Genomic DNA, 19,356 nt, shown 5'->3' with positions numbered 1-19,356 from the left:
TTTTCGACTGACTTTTCTTTCAACATGACTTTTTCCGAAACACTTTTCCGTATTACTTTTTTCGACATACTTTACTTTGAGGGTTTTTCGACATTATACTTTAACTATAACATACCTCACTAATCATGTTTCCACCATACTACATTATGACTTTTATACCACTTGTTTTTTAAGATATTTAAATGAGATTTTTATAACTTTTTTTGACATACTATACCATGACTTTGCTGTGACTTCTTATCTCATATTATTCAATGACTTATGACACAACATACTTTGTTTTTTATGGTATACTATATGACTTTTCTGTCTTTTAATACAAACTACACTATGCCTTTTTTATGATATACTATTACTTTTTGTCATTAAAAATGTTCACAGAATTTATGACATTAAAAAAATCGCATTATAGTATGCTATAAAAAGAAAACCATTAAACAGCAGTTAATTAAAGTCAAAGTATGTTATGTCATTAAAACAAAGATCTCCTCAAAAAAAGTTATAGAAAAACAAGCTTTAAAAAAGACAATTCACCTGAAGAGTTCTGTTTTGATTTATTGTCTGTTGAATATTAGCATATCAAGCATCTTTGAAATTCAGTTACGTCACTAATCCCATCATACAAAACTAAAAGCTGCATATCAGCCATCCAAAATATATATTTGACACATTTAAACAAATAGAAAAAGACAAGACTATATGATCTATATACATGTGATTTGTTGTTTCTTCATTGATCCAGTTCATCAGTCTGCAGGTATTTGGAACAATCAGGAATCTTCTTTATCTGTTTGACACTCACAGTCTCCGAGCACATCGGACACACCGTCTCCGTTTCCATTAACCTGGACAAACAGTTCAGTGTACGTTTGTTAATGTCACAATGAGTGAGAGAAGTGCCTCACCAGTGCTTCAATACACGCAGTGAATTCCTTTTTTTCCCTCAATCTTCTCATCTAACTCTAGGCAAGAAAGCCTAATAAGCGTATTTCCCAAACATCCAACTATTACTTTGAAGTCAAGGAATCCTAAAAAGAGGTATGGGATGTTACTGAACTCACACTGGGTCTAAGCCGCAAGTATTTTACGTTTATTTGATTGTAATGGAGCATCTGTTATCAATAACTATCAGACTGTCATCGGTCAGCCAGCTCTCTCCATAACATTTTGTGAAGTCTATAAATCTGGACCTTTATAACGATGGTGTCACGATGACGTAATGACCCTTCCTTCTTTCTTATCTTCCTTGTGCAAACTGCTACTGACTAATAAAAAAAGCTTTCTGAATTAAGAGAAGTACCTCAACCTTCCATATTTCTGTACATGGACGACTTAAAAGAACGGATGGAAAAAGATCACTTACAGAATGAACTGAGAGTAGAGCGCTGGGAACTCACAGTGAGGACACACACACCAGTCTTCTCTCAGCATGTGACGACCCTGAGAGAACGAGCAAAGGCACAGCGGTCAAACGATGAAAACACAAGTACTGGGGGAAACTATTTTGCCCAGCGAGCGTGTGAAGCGATAAAGTGTTTGTACCGTGGAAATGCAGTAGGGCAGGTTGTTCTTGCAGGACATGCACAGCAGTTCGTTCTGCGGCAGCTGAAAGCCACAGAAGGGACACGGAGTATTTTCTTCCTCCAGCTCCGATGTGTCTGGACGTCTGTGATGGGGCCACATATGTAGAGCAGAGAGAGAGGATGAAGGAGGACGAGTTGGACGGATGAGGTGAAACACACACACATGGGGGAAAAAAATGAACTTTTTTCACTTGTGTCCAGATTGTTTGGTGATGAGCGTCCAAAGGCACGAAGTGACAGGAGGATCCAGGGACATTCCCACAGGAAAGGTCTTTTAAATGCGGCAATTTGGTGCATTCTGGCCATGATACTTATCTCTAGCAAAGGCCCCAATGCTAATTCTCTCCTTTCTTAACAATTAGTGTCTTTATCAACTTAAAAGGCAAACAGAATCTATATGTCAGTAAAGAAGAAAAAGTTCAAATTCTTGTTACTTTCATATTAACGTATGTAACTGCACACTGACTGATCTACACTAGTACTCCGGTAGTACATGTGTCAAAGACGGACACGGCCCTCCTGCTGGGGACTGAGGAGCATTCTGCCCACTGGGTGTGTTCAGTGTACGAACACTGAACACACACTTTCCCAACAGGCAACAGGTCAAACAGAGCTATAGAACTGTAAAGCATCCCTTATGCTGAGAACGAGGCCGGTTCCAGGCACGGGCACTGGAGGCGACTGTTGCTAACAGCGTATACGGTACAAGTTTCTGGGAAAACTCGTGCTTGTGAACTTCAATTCCGCATTACCTGTAAAATCTTCTTTTCGCGTTTGAGGTAAAGATAGAAGGACTATGACGTAATAATAATAATAATTCACTTATGACGTCAGTCCATCTGTAGACGCAGCTCAGCCAACCGTGCATATGTGTGAAGAGAGAAAGAGGGAGGTCGGGAGCGAGCAGCAGGAAATAAACACGGGAGGTGTGAACATGGTCGACCCTCACCGAACCATAGCCTCGATCTTCTTTCTGTACTTTGGGTCGATCTCGTTTCGGTACTCTGGTCTCATCAGCATGGCAGCGAAGCTGAAGGCGGAATTCTTCAGTCCGGCGCGGTGACATTCAATGACCGCCGACGTCAGAATAGGAACAACGTCTACACAAACACACGATGACACTTCTGAACTGAACTGAACTGATTGATTGATACATGGGCTGAACAGCAGATTCTCTGTGGACTCACGAGCTGGAAACTTGCTGATGTTGTTGCTGACGCGAATGAGCATGCGCGCCCCTTTAAGGTGGTCTCCCCTCTTTACATGGACCTACAACATATCATTCACAAAGGCAGAAACACTCACGTCATGTTAACATTGAGAAACTTTATCAAGTAACAGTCAAGTTTTATTCAAAACTTCCTGGACAGTCTATGAACAAAGCGAAGCACCATGACGACAGTAAACGAGGGGAGCGAGCACATCGCAGAGAGTACGGACCTTGACCAGCAGGTAGGAGTGGAGGATCATTAGATTGGTGGCCATCTCAGCAGGGATTTTAATCTTCTGGGCCTGCAGCTCCGTGTACATGCTGAACAGCACGTCATGGGCGTTGCGGTAGTTCCCTGTAGGAAAAACAGGACCAGGAAAACACAACATACGATTAACATACGTGTACGATTACGGTACTATGTCATCGGCACATTGGAATAGGTTTGTACCTGCGCTCTGCTCCTCTCTGGCGATGATGATGGCGGTGCGAGCAGCCTCCCTGTACAGCTGCAGAGCCATATACAGACGGAACAGGTACTTGGCATCCTGGGAAGAGGAAATAACGATTAAGTTATCCATCACAAGTTTGATGAACAGTGTCACTCAGGGTCAGAGTCACAGGGTGAAGTAGGGCTGCAGCTTCCATTCAGTTTGCTTTGCATTCTGTGTGTAATGTGTGTCTGATGTAATGTAAGGTCACAGCTGACCCAATCAGAGAAGGGGCTTTCTAAAGAGCGTGAGCTGCAGTTTAGTGTCTGAAACGAGCAAACTCAGAGGAAATAAAAATGTGCTGCTGGAATAAAATAATAAGCTTCCAAAACGTTTTCTACGATTAGATTCTAACTTCTCATCTCCACCGGGGAACGTTTCACTGTTTAACTGTTATAAATGATGTCATACTTGATATATCACAACAAAGTGTCATCCATTGAGAGACGGCCAAGGGCGGAGGTGGAGTGATTACCTTGGGCATACCGTCGCTCTCTCCCATCAGGTAATCTATCAGCTGATCGGTCAGAGAACTGTCCCTTGCCTGACCCACCTGAAACATACACACGCATCCAAAACACTCGACTTAGTGCTCACATCATTTTGAACATGCACTGGGTTATTGAGTGTGATGCTCTGCTCTCACCGTCTCTATAGCCATCTCAACAGCCAGGTTGTCGTCAGTGTTGGGACACTTCAGGAAGTGGTTCAGGGCCTGAGCGACAAAGACAGAAGACACTCACTAATTGGTTCGAACCTGGTGGATGGGCCAGAGTGAGTCAATGTCCAGGTCAACAGCTGTTTGTACCGACGAATTAAGTTCTATAAGTAAGACATGAAGGAGCATTCTTACTCTGCTGTACTGCCCGCACTTCTGAAAGAACTTTCCAGCCTGCAGGTGCTTCTTTTCTCCCTCAAAGTAGAGAGCAATGCTCTGGTAGTCCTCCTGCGTCGCCTCAGGACCTGATGAACACACACACGCACACACACAGTCACACGCACCGCCACACACACCGTTTCACTGGCACTGCAGTGCTAGAGAATCATTAGCAAATACTGAAACGAGTCATAAAGTTGGACCCATTCAGAGTGCTTGTTTCAAACTGTTAAACCGTCTACATAGTCGCTGTATTCATTCACACACAGACTGACCAATGATGTCCGCATAGACCTCCATTTGCCCGTGCTGCTGTGCCAGTTGGAAAGCTTCGTCGTTGCACTGCGACAGCACCAGGAAGTGGATGGCTGAGCCGTAGTCGTTCAACCCCAGGAAGAACCTGAGGCACGCACAACCGTATCAGTTACACACGTGGGGGAAAAAGGAGCAGAGGGAAAGAATTGGAGATGAAACAAATGTTAATGGTTAAAGTCATCTATCAATCAAGAATGGCAACATCTGCTCCAGGTCTTCACATGGTATGTGCATCTTGTCTCTTTATATCATTGTAAATGGAATATGTTTGAGGCTGCTGTTTTTGGACATTTGGTTGGACAAAAACAAGCAATTTGAAGACTTCAGCTTGTGATTTCCAACCATTAGTATGAGTAACATTTGGGGTATGTCAGTAGGAAAGCCCAATTAGGTAAGTGCGATAGTATTTGGCTGCGGTTGTTTGTACACCTGTGTTCTTGTTTGTCCTACCTGGCCACCATCTTTGCGCCGTCGATGCTCTGTGTCTCCCTGACGATGCGTACGGCCTCCTCTGGGCTGTTCAGGTGGTCCAGCAGCACTCGTATCACGTTGTCCCAGTCCTTCGCGCTCTCATAGGCCTGTGCAGCGTCTTTATACCTGGTGCACGCAGCACACATTACATTGGCTTCTTATTTAAATGGCAGCATTTTCTCCAAAGTCACGGACATTCACGCTGAGAACTTACTTGCCGTCCGCCTCCTTGGCTTTGGCGTACTGCAGGTGGATCTTAGGAGAGGAGACATGTGGGAGCAGCTCTCCCACCTTCGCCCTAAGTACGGAGTGACATAAAGTGGAGCGGTTTACAGGAGGAGAGACGACGTACAGGTCTGTCTGTGTTGGCATCTGTCTCACCAGTTCTTGCAACGAATGTAGACGGATGCAGCCTTGTCATAATACTGTCCTTTTTCATAGAGCTGAGCGGCTTCAGAGAATTGCTGTAAGAGGGAAGAAAAAACCACAGAAGATGACGTGAACAAAAAGACACTGAAAAACACACTGATGCTCAGATACATGCAATACTGCAGGAGAAACACACACTATTAAAAACACACACGCATCAGATGACTGCAGTCCACCGTGCACCTATGATAGGAGGCTTCACCAAAACATATAGTTTACAAGGAGAGAGGGCGAAGGCGGGCTCTCTACCTTCATGCTCTCCAGGATGGCTCCGCATTCCTTCTTGAGGACTCTGCTTGGGTGCTGAATTGCCTGAGCGGCTCCTCTCCTGATGTCACCCATCCTGATGGACATCCTGGCTACGCCGGCTTTACACGCCTCGTCGTGCTCCTGGAACTGCACAGCGGGGGGGGGGGGGGGGGGGGGGGGGGGGGGGGAATGGAGGAAGGTGAGGGGCAGTGGAAAGAGGAGACTTCAAAAGTAAGTACAATCTGAATAATATAATTATGAGCACCACTGCTGGTGTGCAACCACAAATCATGAAAAAGAGAAACTGAAAGGATTGAAGCCTGACATACAGAAGCTACCTGAGCGCTCACTGTTCTTTGTAAAGACAGAGTGGAGCAGACAGCAGTACATTTTTAGCTAGGAAGTATCCGACATTAAACGTGGACTGAACACCACATTGGTTATAAATAACAATAATAGTTTTTTATGCTTCAAAAGAAGTGATAAATCATAAGTGTTGTAAGTTCACAGTTTGACAGCTAGTGAGGTCACATGTGGTAGGAATAGAGACAATCTCAAGTATCCATAGAAACAAATAAATCATGCTCACAGTTTCAGACTTCTTATTCTGTTATCACCGTGGGAAGTTGAGATCAAATACATTGCACTTACTTTATTATTGTGAGTCATGCCTTTTTCATAGTGTGCTAGAGCGTTCACATAGTCGCCTCTACAAAGAGAGAGTGAGAGAGGTTCAAGACACAGTGTAGATGAATCAGCTCTACTGAATGGTGTCTGACAGTGTGTGTGCGTGTGTGTGTGTGTGTGTGTGTGTGTGTGTGTGTGTAGACAGGTACTTACATAAACTCCAGATGTACAGCGTATTCTTTAGATATAAAGGGAATTTGGTCTTCTGCTAACCTCTTTGCTAACATAAGAGCGCTGTCCCATTGCAGCAGGTCTCTCCTCATCTAAAACACACACACACACACACACACACACACACACACACACACACACACACACACACACACACACACACACACACACACACACACACACACACAGCTGATTAATTCATTCATTATTGAAAACATCTAATACAGACGTTTTGTCACAATATCATTATATTATATTATTCACCTTCAAGATTATCATGGCCAAAAGAATTCACAATAACGATATTATCGAGATATCTAGAGCAAACTTGTAAAAAAGAAAAAAAATAAATAATAATAATAATGCTATCAATCAAATTCATCTTTGGTTATTGTGAGAGATTACACTCATACTACACGTGTAGGGAGGTGGAGAGGGAGTGTGTAACCATAACTGTGCATATAATGAGGATTATTGACACATTACCATGTGTATTATTAACATATCGATATTCATTTTTAAATATCAGTCATCTTTAATACTGCTACAATGCAAGACATACTAGACCTACTATATCATTTGTTTATATATATATATATATATATATTTACTCTATAATAGCATGACATACTATACTTTTTTATTGCGTAGTATGCGTACATATATATTTCTAACGCAGACACAGATATTTTTAGTTTGAAATAAATGTAGAAATCCACAAATTGTATTGAAAAATATCTTGACTTTTATCAAAAACAAATATTTGGATGTTGTTTGTATTCATAAACAAACTGTTGAACCTGTACTTGTGTGCTTTACCTCCAGGGCAGCGATTGGGCAGCCTGAGGACAGATACAGGTCCTGGGCCAGGTTGTAGTCACCTAGAAACATGGCCAAATGTCCTGCCCGTAAATTCATGTCCTCTACACCCTGGACAGGAAACGACAGAGACGGAGAGAAGGGGGGGGGGGGGGGGTAAGAGAATAGTCGCACTGAAACGATTGTTATCAAGAGGGTGACACATGAGCCGTGGATTGTGTGTGACTTGTACCTTTATGCCCTGCAGTGACAGGACCATGCCCACATTGCTGCTCATGCGGTAGACCTGGATGGCCAGTTCGACCTCCATGTGGACCAGACAGGCTTTGCCCACCTCTGCCCAGTCTGTGTTACTACCTGCAGACTTACACAGACCACATGCTTCATGGAACCTGGACAGGAATACACACACACACACACACACACACACACACACACACACACACACACAAACCATTTACCTCTTAAAAATGTGCTTTTGTATGAAGGGAAAGCCATCTCACTGACAACTCCTGTAAAGTGTTTTAAAAAAGCATTGATAGTCCTGTTTCACTGCATCTTGCTAAATATGTCCAGAAGAAACTCATTTATGACTTGTGTTTGCATATTTTCTATATCTTAAATAAGGTGCTGTGGACGTCTCTTCTACCAGTTGACAAACATATAAAAGGTAACGTGGACATATCTCTTCGTCCATCAGAAGCACACATCTTCAGTAAATCCAACATGGCTGACCTCTTGAGCATCAGCGCCTGGGCGAGCTGCTTGCCGAGCTCCGCCTGCGGCCCCGTCGGCGTGTCGGTGGCGTTCTTGAGGAAGGAGTGTGTGCTCAGAGCCACTTCACTGGTCTTGCCGCTCGCCGTCTGACATGTCAGCTCCCCGTTGTGCAAGAGCAAAGGCTTCTGGGAGAAGAGGAGTGCGGTGCTCCCCACCAACACCACCCGGGGGCCTAGGCAGCGTGAATGAAAGAGAAGTAGAAGAAAGTAAAGCTTGAAATAATGGCCCTGCTATCTCTTGCCAACATTTACATCACAGCACAACGGTATCAGGAGTATATTAAGGGGGCTATAACCCAGATATATTTGGCACTATGATATTATTTTGTTGATTTACTTATTCAAAGGTATGCTGTTGCCCTCATTGTGAGATGTGAGCGTGCGATGGAGTGGCATCGCCCTACCATATATGGTGGTTTTGTGCAGAGCGTAGGTATAGACCTTGTCATCATCATAAGCCACAAACACTCCTCGGTCAGCATGCCAGTTGTCCCACAGCACCCCTGTGATGGTGGGGGAGAAGTTGGGGAGCTCAAAGCAGGAGTCTGTTGCCTGGATAGGACACACACACACACACACACACACACACACACACACACACACACACACACACACACACACACACACACACACACACACACACACACACACACACTTTAGACTTTATTATCAGTATTACTTTATCTTACCTCCATTAAATATTAATGCATTTTGTCTTACCATGATATTTCATCACTGCATATGTGATAACCTAGTTTCAACAGAGTGCAAAGAACCTCGGGGTACACTGTGTGTGTGTGTGTGTGTGTGTGTGTGTGTTGATCTGTATGCGTGCACAGATGTGTCAAGTAACCACATGTACTGACATTCGTAGGGGAGAGCAGGAAGCCGCCGTTCTTGTCGTCGATGAAAACCAGCCGGGTGCCATTAAGGTCTGGGAACACTTTCCTCACTGCGACCGAGTGGCTGTAGCTGCTCACAGTCTCCCAGTCCTCCACCAGGACGCACACCACATTACCCGACTGAGAAACAGAAAGATGACAACGTCCGTTAGAAAGAGAGAGGCAGGGATAAAGGGAGGGGAAGATAACAAAGGCTTCCATTCATCACTTGTGGAGCAGCTTCATTAAGCTAAACAGTGTCCTCCTGCGTTGTCCTAATAAAAGAATAAATGTCGTGGACTGACTGAGGCGAGGACGTGCTGAGCCTTACATCAGTGCCGAAGTAGAGGAAGTCAGCGGTGAGTGCGTGGCAAAGGATCCGACCTTTCCTCTCATCGTCTGGAAACAACTTCATCTGCTTCTTCTCATCCTGGTCTTTGCCTTCGATCTACACGTATACACACAGACCTTCAGTATGCTGACGCTTAAATACAACAGAGATCAATGAAGCCTGCTCAATAATCTAACACCTGGTCAATAAAAAAGAGAAACAAAGCACCGACTCACCATGTGCAGCTGCACTTTCCCCTCAAACAGCGCTGCTGCGTAGTCTGAGTTAAGGCACATGCTGGCTATCGTCCCCAAATACTCAATGTCTTTCAGCTTATGAAAACCTGAGTGACACACAGAGCGATGCTTTACATGATTAAATAAATGTTAACGGACAACACGAGTCATGGTTAACACACACACACACGCACACACACCAGGTTCTCGGTCCACCAGGGCGTAGAACCAGGCTCTGTTGTTCATTCCCACAGCCACGTGGAACGGTCCCATCGCAATGAAAGTAGGCTCTACTTCCACTTGTATGGCCACGGGACTCTCCTGAAAGACACGGTGCATGGAGGAGGAAGTGAGGGTGGTTTACCCCCAGCTGTGGAACACTGTTGGCTCAGTCTTTGTCCAAACACAAACTGAATATATCATGAATATTACAGCATGAAGCATGGACACTCCTGGAACGTTGGTATTGATCTTACATCTCTTACTTTTAGCACAGAGATGTTTTTTGCTCTGTTTTTCAGAGTTGGGCAGGAGCGGCGTTACTAGCTTCACTACATTTCTCGGTAGCCCGGTGGTACCGTCGCTGTTTTCTGAATCAAATAGCTTTTCAGTTGCTTAGCTCTTTTATTGATCAAGTAGTGAGGTAGTGACGCAACATTTTACCATTTTTGCATTCTGAAGCTCAAGCGCAGCAGAGATTTCTACCGCAGCCTGGAAAAAAACTGCTAAGGATCAGTACACAGATGTGTATGTGTAGCCGACAGTGTATGTGAATGACAGTGACATCTTGTACCAATCCTTGGACTCGTCTCCGCTGGCAGGAAATACAGACACACAAGTTTGTGTTTACTTGATGGAGAGGAGGCAGAGGGTGAGGACGGAGAGTAATTAATCCCGAGGGAGTCGCCGTGGTCGTAGACCTACACATACGGTTCACATACGGTTGGTGTATGTGAACACACACTGTGTGCATTAAGTGTAAGATAAGATAAGATATACTTGCTTGGGCAATAGCACTGCACACATCTGCAATCGTCTTAAAACAAAACCCTTTCTCCCGCTGTGCCCCTGAAACACTGAACGTTTGTGCTTATGTCCCGTGAACTCTCAGTAGAAATACATATTTTTTTATTCACTAGATTCCAAGATACACAGCTTCCCGTTTCTGCCACACTGATTTTATGGCCTTGAATTTTCTCAATTGCTGCATCAAACCTTCTCTAACCCTGAAACTAAAGTACATTTAGTGAACTGTGCAGCCTTGGTGGAGGTATGCTCTTTACAAATTCTTTCTTGTTGTGTTGCTGTATTCCTCTCTAAGGAAATCTAGTGTGAGTACTTCAGTGTATTTAGCCTCACCCCCTCCACCTGGTTGGACACAGTGACCTCCAGCAGAGAGGTGAGGTAGGCCAGCCGGGTTCCAAAGCTGCCACCCAGGATGGGCAGCTTGGTCAAGAAGACATGGAGCGTCCCTTTCTGTGTGGAGACAGCCAACAGCTGGCCGTCGTCCGTCCAGTTCAGCTGGTCCAGACCTGGAGGAGGAGATGGAGAGGCGGATGAAGGAGAAGTGGGCGGTGCGTTTGATCACGGGCTGAAACCGAGGAACTGTCTCACCTTTAGTCTCATCATCCAGCTGAACTACATGGCTGATATCTTTGAGCTCGGACAACTCGTGGATCTTTATGCTGCAACAAGAAACACAGGGCGTTACTCTTTCTACTTTAAGACAAACAAATAAAAAAGGATTGGCTGCGCCGTTTCTTTTCAAAGCCTGTGTGTACCTGTTGTCCCCGCAGGAGGCTGCCTTGTTTATTGCTGGCGAGATGGCCACACTGTTGAGGCTATCTCTATGGTTGTGAGCCTGGTAGAGCTCCTGCCCAATCTCCCTGATGTGAGTGGAAATAACCACAAAGTACCCGTGGGAGAAGCCGATCAGTATATACCCATCCCCGTACCTTGAAGAGACACGCAGAGGAAGAGAACTAACCTTAGGACAAATACCTCACTGCCATGATGCGGTACTAGTGTCTCGTCATTGTGTGATCATGTGCAGTACCAGCGATAGGACACGATGTGCCCGTAGTGGCGCTGGAAGGTCAACTCTATCCGGTTTTCAGGGTCGTTGATATTGAAGAGCATCAGGATCTTCTTGTCCACAGACAAACTCACCTGAAGGGTTAATAAATGCAGGACGGTAAACACATGCCATGAAGTTCAAACACCTAGACAGTTCCTCACAATGACAGTACTTAAGACAAAAGTAAACATGCAACACTTCACAACTCAAGACACTAAAAACAATATATAGACTTACAGTGTTCTCTCCTTGCCCGGACCTTTCGTCGGTCTTCATCACTGAGAAGTTAATCTCAGCAGGCTCACCGCGAAGTGTCGTCTGGAAAAAGAACAGAACGATGGACAACATCTCTATTATTCCTCTTCCTCCACTAAGTGATACAATGCTGTTCTGTCATTTTTCAAAAATATGTCATCTTAAATTTGTTCACCTTTTTCATTCTCTATCACATACAGTATCACTGCATGATTACTTTTATTATTCACTATTGGTTGCTCATAATATGAGTAACCTAGAAACCTGAGCATATGTGGGTGCTATACTTATTTAAATCTGTCTGGATGACACCAACAGTGAAATGGTCCTAACCTGATGTTAAAGCTGTGCTGCATGTGTGTTGATGCACTAACTTCGTATGTGCGGCTACCTGTCTGATGGTGTCCCCCTCATGATTGCTGATGCTCAGCGTGTTGTCATCACTTCCCAGAGCCAGCAGATTCTGAACACTCCAGCACCCACAAGTGATCTTCTTGGTGTGTTTACCTGCGTGGTGTGAGAGAGGTTCAGACAATCAATAACAACCACGAACAACAGCCTGTGCAGTGGTGCCGTGTGTATATTACCCAGCACAGGGATCTTGCGTGAGGTCTGCTGATTGTATATCAACAGATTTCCTTTGACTGTCCCAACTGCTAACAACGGGCCCGTCTTTGACCACAAGATGAAGGACATCTGATCTCTGTTGAAACAAACGCAGAGTATTAGGAGCGATTACAAATATTTTCATCTCTCATTATGGTCTGGAATTATGAATGAGCTAAAACTGGTATCGGATTTCCAGAGATTTAAGGCAAGGTTAGCGCGCCCCCCTCTCGAAATGTGACGCGTGCTCGTCCATACCTCATGCCGCTTTCTATCTGGGACGTTTTATTGACGCTGGCATCCCAGAGGTAGATGGAGCTGGATTTTGCAGCTATCACTGCCAAGATGTCCCCATCTTTATCCCAGTCCATCCCAACACAGCGCCTAAGGGGAGTGGGAGTTACGAGGACAAAGTGAAAAGGGGACTTTCTGTGAAATACTCTTGAACAGACCAAATTGGAGCCATGAATGGCGTTCGCACACTTACCCGGGAAGGTTGAGTTCAGACCACTTGTGTCCATGTCGATCAAATATTTTCACTGAGTTGTCCTGTCTGTATGATTAGAAATATCATGCACGTTTGGTACTGCGCTGATGTAAATCTTGTATAAAGAGAAGTAGATTATTACACGGTTTTTTACTCACCCTGCAACAGCGATGTAATTCCCGAGGGTTTTCTGCCACTTATACAGTAGGCTAGAACCCGCCCAGGCTTTGTCCGTGAGGATGAAAACACTCTGTGGACACAAAGATGAACGTTTACGTCCGTATTATTTGGAAAAAAAAGAATTCATAGTTCCCTATGGATAATTAGAACATAAGTTTCAAACAGTTTCCACTCAACCAAGAGACGGCTTCATGTCAAAGTGAATTTGATAGTTCAGAGGAGGGGACAGCAGTTGCTTGAGAATAACTCAAGCGACATCACTTTAGTCATTTGGGTTTGGGCTTGTAGACTGTACATTTTGAACAGAAAGCCTGCATTTCAAACTGGGTGCATGGAGTTTGAAAGATGAGGACATTTAACCTGCAGGGAAGATGATATCGAATTGAGTTATGAGAAGTTCAGGATCCAGAGTTTGAGGAGTTTAAATAATAGTAGCGATTCAAAGTCACAGGGTATCACGGCCTCTCTTCTTACCCAACTTTATGATAATACCAAACTGCTGTAGTGGTCCTTTAACATGCAGTTGGTCTGGCGAAGCTTTTGTGCCCAAACTTTTTCTCAATTTGTTTGATACCCAGTAATAATCCTCAGTGCTCGAAGAAAACTCAAGTTTGTGCAGTTTCTGTTTAAAGTCTAACCACAGAAATATCAAACAGTCAGCTATATATATATATAAAGCATTTGCTCTGGCAAGACTATATTTTATCCTACAGGGGTCCAGTCACATGTATTTAGATCTATTTTCAATGGAATAAATGGAAAACACAGAAACAAACACGCTTCTTCACTTGGCCTCAAACCAAGTCTTACTTGTAATTCATTTATAAAGTTGAAATTAGTTACGGATTTTACTAAAAACGCTCAAATATACGTTAAGCTGCTTAAAATGTTACACGGACAGTTGTGTGAATGATGTAGCCACCACATCGATACACTGTATTGTGTTAAACGTTATTCTGATCATTACTAGCCAAACAGCATACTTTCCTGTTGTCTGAATACACTGCATGGTGTTACTGAATAGCTTATCTGCCATTTGGGAAAACGAAAATCGTTCGTTGACTTTAATAACGCTTTAGCTAACAACATAGCTGCTTTAGCTAAATAGCTAACTATGCCCAATGCAATACGATAACATGACATGAGCTTGTTTTCAGGAGTTGCCTCATTAACGCTCCCGTTAGCAGGTACTGTAGTTAGCTTAACATTAACGCTAGCTAGCTGACTGAAGCCCGTCCATGTGATATAACTCAACACTGAGACCTTTAAACCTGAAGTAATGCTGGCATGTACATTTATTTTGCTGCTACCAACCTTCATCTTGATGGCGGTTTAATCATTTGAACTTTAAATCGATATTTTCAGATCAAAACGTCTTCTACACAACTCTTGAGTGTATCCCACAGTGCTTCACTATGAAGCGTCTGCAGAAGCTACGGCGATGTCATAGCAACAGCCATCAGCCAATGAGGTGCCTTAACATTGGATCACATGGCCTTAAAGGGACAGTTCATCCCAGAATCAGAAAATACATATGTTACCCCCCTTTTTTCTCTTTTTTACTGTAGTGCTATTTATCAGATTGTTTTGGTGTGTATGGCCTGGTTTTGGAGATGTCTGCCTTCTCACCAATAGAAATATACTATTTGGCAATTGGCTTGTGATGCTCAAAGTGCCAAAAATACATTTGAAAAACTCAACAGCAATGTCTCTGACCAGAAAGTATGATCCAGTAGCTCAAGGTAATCAACAGAGATGTGGAAAAATAAATAACTTCATATTTTTTTATATTGTGTTGAGTGAAAAGGTCTGCTGTGGAAATGGCCTCATATTATATATTCTTGAATAAAGTATTAAAGTGAGTCTTGAGGTATTATACTGTGTACATAGTCTCTGTGTGTGACCGGCTGTGTTTGCTGTGGAGATGTATTATATATTACAGTACATTGTCTCAGAGCGCCTGACAAGTATTCTGAACAGTAAACAACTGCAATAAACTGAAAGAGCAGATGGTTAACAATACAGACATTTATTCAATGTTTTATAGAGTCCAACATGGCAAATAATGGAACTGATATTTTCTTTTTTTAAAAGCAACTTCATGCTCATTTAAATATATGATCCTATCTGGTGCATTGCTGCAAATGCAGGCTGCAAGACTTGGAACTATGGATAAATAGTACATCTGTGGAATCTCCCAATGGTGAAAATATTTGGGAAACTCAGCTTCTAGCTTCTATGTTACTTTCAAGCCATATTACAGTGCTCTTTCTTGGTGTACGTAGATACAGTAAGCACATGTACTGTATGAGTCTGTGTTTGGTGGCTGTAGGAGACAGGGTTTGCTGAAGTCAACCATATTTATTTAAACTTATGTGCAATGTAAAACAAAGCATGTCTGCTGGTCTTTCTTGCACCAATTACGAGCAATTTGCTTTCATATCCATGGTCAATCCTTGCTTTATAGTTTCACATTAACATAATTCTCATCTTTCACTGGTAACAGAAAAAGCTAATAGACACAAGTTTTAATTCTGTATAAGTGTTGAATGAAGACTCACAGACTCACAATGTGGTGGTGGACTTGGTGATCGAGTCGACTTAGTTCAAAGTTCAATGAGGTCGGTTTCATGATGCAAAAGATACCAGAGAAATACAGAAATGTTGTATTACTGTAGTTTCTTTTTGTGTTCTTGATTAAGGGATGCTGCCCCTTAAATTGAAAACGTATTAATATACGTTTTCTAATAATCTAATTACTAACTGGAAAACATACTTCACTCACCAGTGGAAACAGGTTTCAATGGTGGCCAGAACACTGAACATGGTGACATAAAAAAACATCTACTCAAGTACTCTACTTACGAACAAGTTTGAGCTACTTGTACTTTATCTTACATTTTACATTACTTTGTGCTTCTACTAAATATTGAACTTTCTTACTTCACGACATTTATTTTGACAGCATCAGATTTTTAACACAAAATATTAACAACAAATAGTGTGATGTGTTATTGGTTAAACTACTATTAACTATAATTAGACCGTTACCTGCTACAACATTAAAGTGATGCTACACATAAATGCATCAATAATTATAACAAAACAATATAATGTATGTCATTCTGAAACAGCTGTTCTGCACGATACATATTTTGATGTTTATACTTTTGTACTTTTAGTGAAGTAAAGTTCTGAGTACTTCTTCCACCACTGAACATACATGGCATAGAACATCAAAACATGATCAAAGCAGTTTTACTGTCAGTAAGTCCTGTGATCCTTATACTGTGAGCATCCACCCCAGATCCAGTAGATGGCAACCTTGCACTCATTTTAGGACTCAGTCCCATCTAATCATTCCTCAGTGTTGCTCTGTGAAAGAGATGATACACCATCTTCAGCTTCTCCAGCTCGATACTGAGCCGGCTCACTGTACTATCCTTCTGTTCATCCGGAATACATCAAGGTCAGCTGCTGCTCCTCTTGTGCTATTTCATTATTGATGAAAGGCAGAGGAAAACACTCTGGTGACACAGCACCTTCTGTACGTCCCCATATGTTGATGGAAGGCTGACAGCTGATTGTTGCGGTGCAAACCTGGGAACTGGAATGAGATGCCAGCTGTGTGACACAAATATTACTCGCTGTGCTCCGGCAAAAAGCACCCTGCTGACTCAGATCTCATCATGATGCACTGAAGGGAGCAGCTCTAGGATTTACGCAAAATGGTAAAATTAGACCAGAGAGATGAAAGGGGAAGAAAAGATGAAAAATGAATGTTTTGAAATGTTTTTTGCCAGTTAGACAATAAAACCCAAGTGAGAAGAGCGACTCATTGCTTTTGAAATCTACAGTACATTCTTTGAATTTAAGTGTTATACAATCCAATAACAAAAGGGAAATGAAATCATCTTTTTAAATGCTTTCTTAATTAGATTTTCAAGAAACAAACAATAACTAACTACATCACTAATCATTATACAAGCATACACAAGACAAAGCAAAAAATAAAATAAGAATACATAAAAAATATATAAAAACAGAAATAAAATAAACAAATAAAACATAAGAAATATATATTATATTAAATCAATAAAAAAAGGTCAAATTTCATCCCACCATTCAATCAGCATAAAGACGTTGAAATAATGAAAAGACATTTTAAACTCAAGAATAGACTGACCCCCCTTGGCACCCCCAAGCTGAAACAAACCACAGCAAAAGTGCCCCCTTGGATGCCTCTAAGGTTGATGAAACATTCTAGAAGTGCCCTCTATGGTGCCCTTTAAGTGGAGAGAATGTAATGCTCTAAGAAAAACATGAAGCCATATAGGCTGCCCTACTTGCTAGGAAACTTTCTGTATGATGCACCACCATATCCAGCTGGTGCTCTTTTGATATTTTTCGCCTCTGTCCCTCAGTCTGCCACTGGTATCGCATGTGTAATCTGTTTTCCTTCTTTTGTTGCAGCTCTTCATTACAGCTATTTTATGTTTACTCTGAAAGGACATATAAAAACACTCTGACTCTGTGTCTCGTTCATCATTTTATACACACGACTCACTCAGGCGCCAGAGAGGTAATTAAGCTGCCTGGTAAATGCAGATGTGTACCATACAGCACTGACAGATGTGCAGCTGCATGTCTGAACTGTTAACTCAACATTTGGACATCAAACATGTGGAGTGGACAGTAGCACTTTCTGTCTCCTTCTCCTTCCTGTCAGGGATAATGGACTCAGGTGCTCTTAAGGCGGCAAGACAAGGTCACAAGCGTCATTTCTCAGTGCCACCAGGAGCCGTTTGTCACAGCTGGTTATGATTAAAAGCTTCCCCTGCAATAAATAACGGAGTGAATCCGTTGGCTTCTGGCTGCTGTCCCGGGGGTTAAAGTATCTGTAAATTGTGAGCATTCCTCTTCGTCATACAGTCATTTCACCCTGCAAACGTATCCACCTGCTGTCACGTCTCTGGCTCAGACTGCAGCTTTTAAGATGGAGCATTCACACGTAAGAGTGATAAGGATTTATATCAACCTGCAGGCCCAGAAACTGAAGAGCAGATAACCTGCATTAAAACCACAGAAACCTCTGAACTGCAAGAGCCAGCGCTAGTGCTGCTCTGATGGGGACGTTGTTAAAGGCTAAAGGCCACATAAAAACATACAACTAAACATCAAAATGGCATTTACATTGCCTTTGTAACAAATGGAAACTGCAAAAACCTCAGTACCATCAACATGATCTAGCTGTGACTGTAAAACTCTTGTACATTAGTATTTTACAAAGGGGAAACAAACCAACAGAAACAAGTGTTGAATCCCATCTTGACTTTAACGTATAAAAGACCAACAACAGCATGTTACAGCAGCATATATTGTACATCCATCATTTATATTGTAAAAGGGGAGTTGTAATATTCTGATACAAAAAGAGGAGATGAGCAGCTGTACCATTTCTCACCAGCCGTCATTTTATTATACCTCTTCATCTCAAGTCATGGTACAAAAAGAAATGCACAATAACACATGGGAGATTGAGTGGCCACAGTATAATATACATCATAATGCAATATGACTTCATACAGATAATATATTTATTTATGTACATAATATACACAAAATATATAGTTTGATTTGGAATGTCTGTCTTTGTTTATAACCTCTGACTGAAATCAAACTCTCTGACTACCTTTACACCGTGGAGGTGACACACTTCTCCCGCTCAGATCTAAAGAGAATTACCCTTCTAAATAAACAGCGGGCTGGTTTGAAGGGGGAAGAAAATAGAATAATGCAGCAGTGCATTAGGCTTAAATCAACATCAGCTCAGCTGTGGGGAATCGCTAGCCCTGCACCGTCTCTGCTTTTCAGATGTCATGCCGGCAGATCTGGGAGGCTTTTCAATCCTCACTTGGCTCCTGGGGCACTTGGCTTTCAGCTGTGTGGTTAAGTGTGTGTGTGTGTGTGTGTGTGTGTGTGAGTGATTGTGTGTCTGTGATATGACCGTGTGTGTTTGTGAAGTGCATCCTGGGGGCTACATTAGCTCTAGATCTGTCAGTTCAGACAGGATGCCTGCTTTGCCTCTCACTGTCAGGAGTTTACTTCCTGTATACTATACTATACTATACTACACCACACACACACGCACACACACACACACACACACACACACACACACACACACACACACACACACACACACAATTAAGTACACAGCATAAA

General features: G+C 42.6%; 1 protein-coding gene across 1 annotated transcript; it reads right to left on the bottom strand.

The window, feature by feature from the left end:
* Nucleotides 1-620: 620 nt before the first annotated feature.
* wdr19 (WD repeat domain 19) lies at nt 621-14,554 on the bottom strand. The gene is made up of 36 exons (XM_079160195.1): nt 14,446-14,554; nt 13,110-13,201; nt 12,952-13,017; nt 12,723-12,848; nt 12,446-12,561; nt 12,250-12,365; nt 11,841-11,921; nt 11,583-11,695; nt 11,308-11,481; nt 11,141-11,211; nt 10,886-11,058; nt 9,727-9,847; nt 9,527-9,633; nt 9,291-9,407; nt 8,945-9,100; nt 8,483-8,630; nt 8,038-8,251; nt 7,535-7,694; nt 7,303-7,413; nt 6,466-6,575; nt 6,277-6,334; nt 5,626-5,772; nt 5,329-5,411; nt 5,162-5,245; nt 4,927-5,073; nt 4,437-4,561; nt 4,138-4,247; nt 3,931-3,999; nt 3,760-3,837; nt 3,245-3,341; nt 3,024-3,148; nt 2,771-2,852; nt 2,533-2,683; nt 1,543-1,666; nt 1,364-1,440; nt 621-845 (listed from the first exon to the last, which is right to left on the bottom strand). The coding sequence occupies exons 1-36, from the start codon at nt 14,449-14,451 to the stop codon at nt 731-733; spliced, it is 4,050 nt and encodes a 1,349-aa protein (XP_079016321.1). The 5' UTR covers nt 14,452-14,554; the 3' UTR covers nt 621-730.
* Between the last annotated feature and the right edge of the window lie 4,802 nt (nt 14,555-19,356).

Source organism: Pholis gunnellus (assembly GCF_910591455.1).
Source record: "Pholis gunnellus genome assembly, chromosome: 5".
Taxonomy (NCBI): domain Eukaryota; kingdom Metazoa; phylum Chordata; class Actinopteri; order Perciformes; family Pholidae; genus Pholis; species Pholis gunnellus.
The sequence above is the reverse complement of the archived record's forward strand: the minus strand, read 5'-3'. Positions and strand labels throughout refer to the sequence as shown.

Bases quoted from the DNA above. Each gene is read 5' to 3' on its own strand.
- wdr19 (XM_079160195.1), bottom strand. The intron at 7,414-7,534 runs GTACAAGTCACA...TTTCCTGTCCAG, and splicing joins TGTCACTGCAGGGCATAAAG to GGTGTAGAGGACATGAATTT. The intron at 2,684-2,770 runs GTGAGTCCACAG...GTGTTTGTGTAG, and splicing joins CATCAGCAAGTTTCCAGCTC to ACGTTGTTCCTATTCTGACG.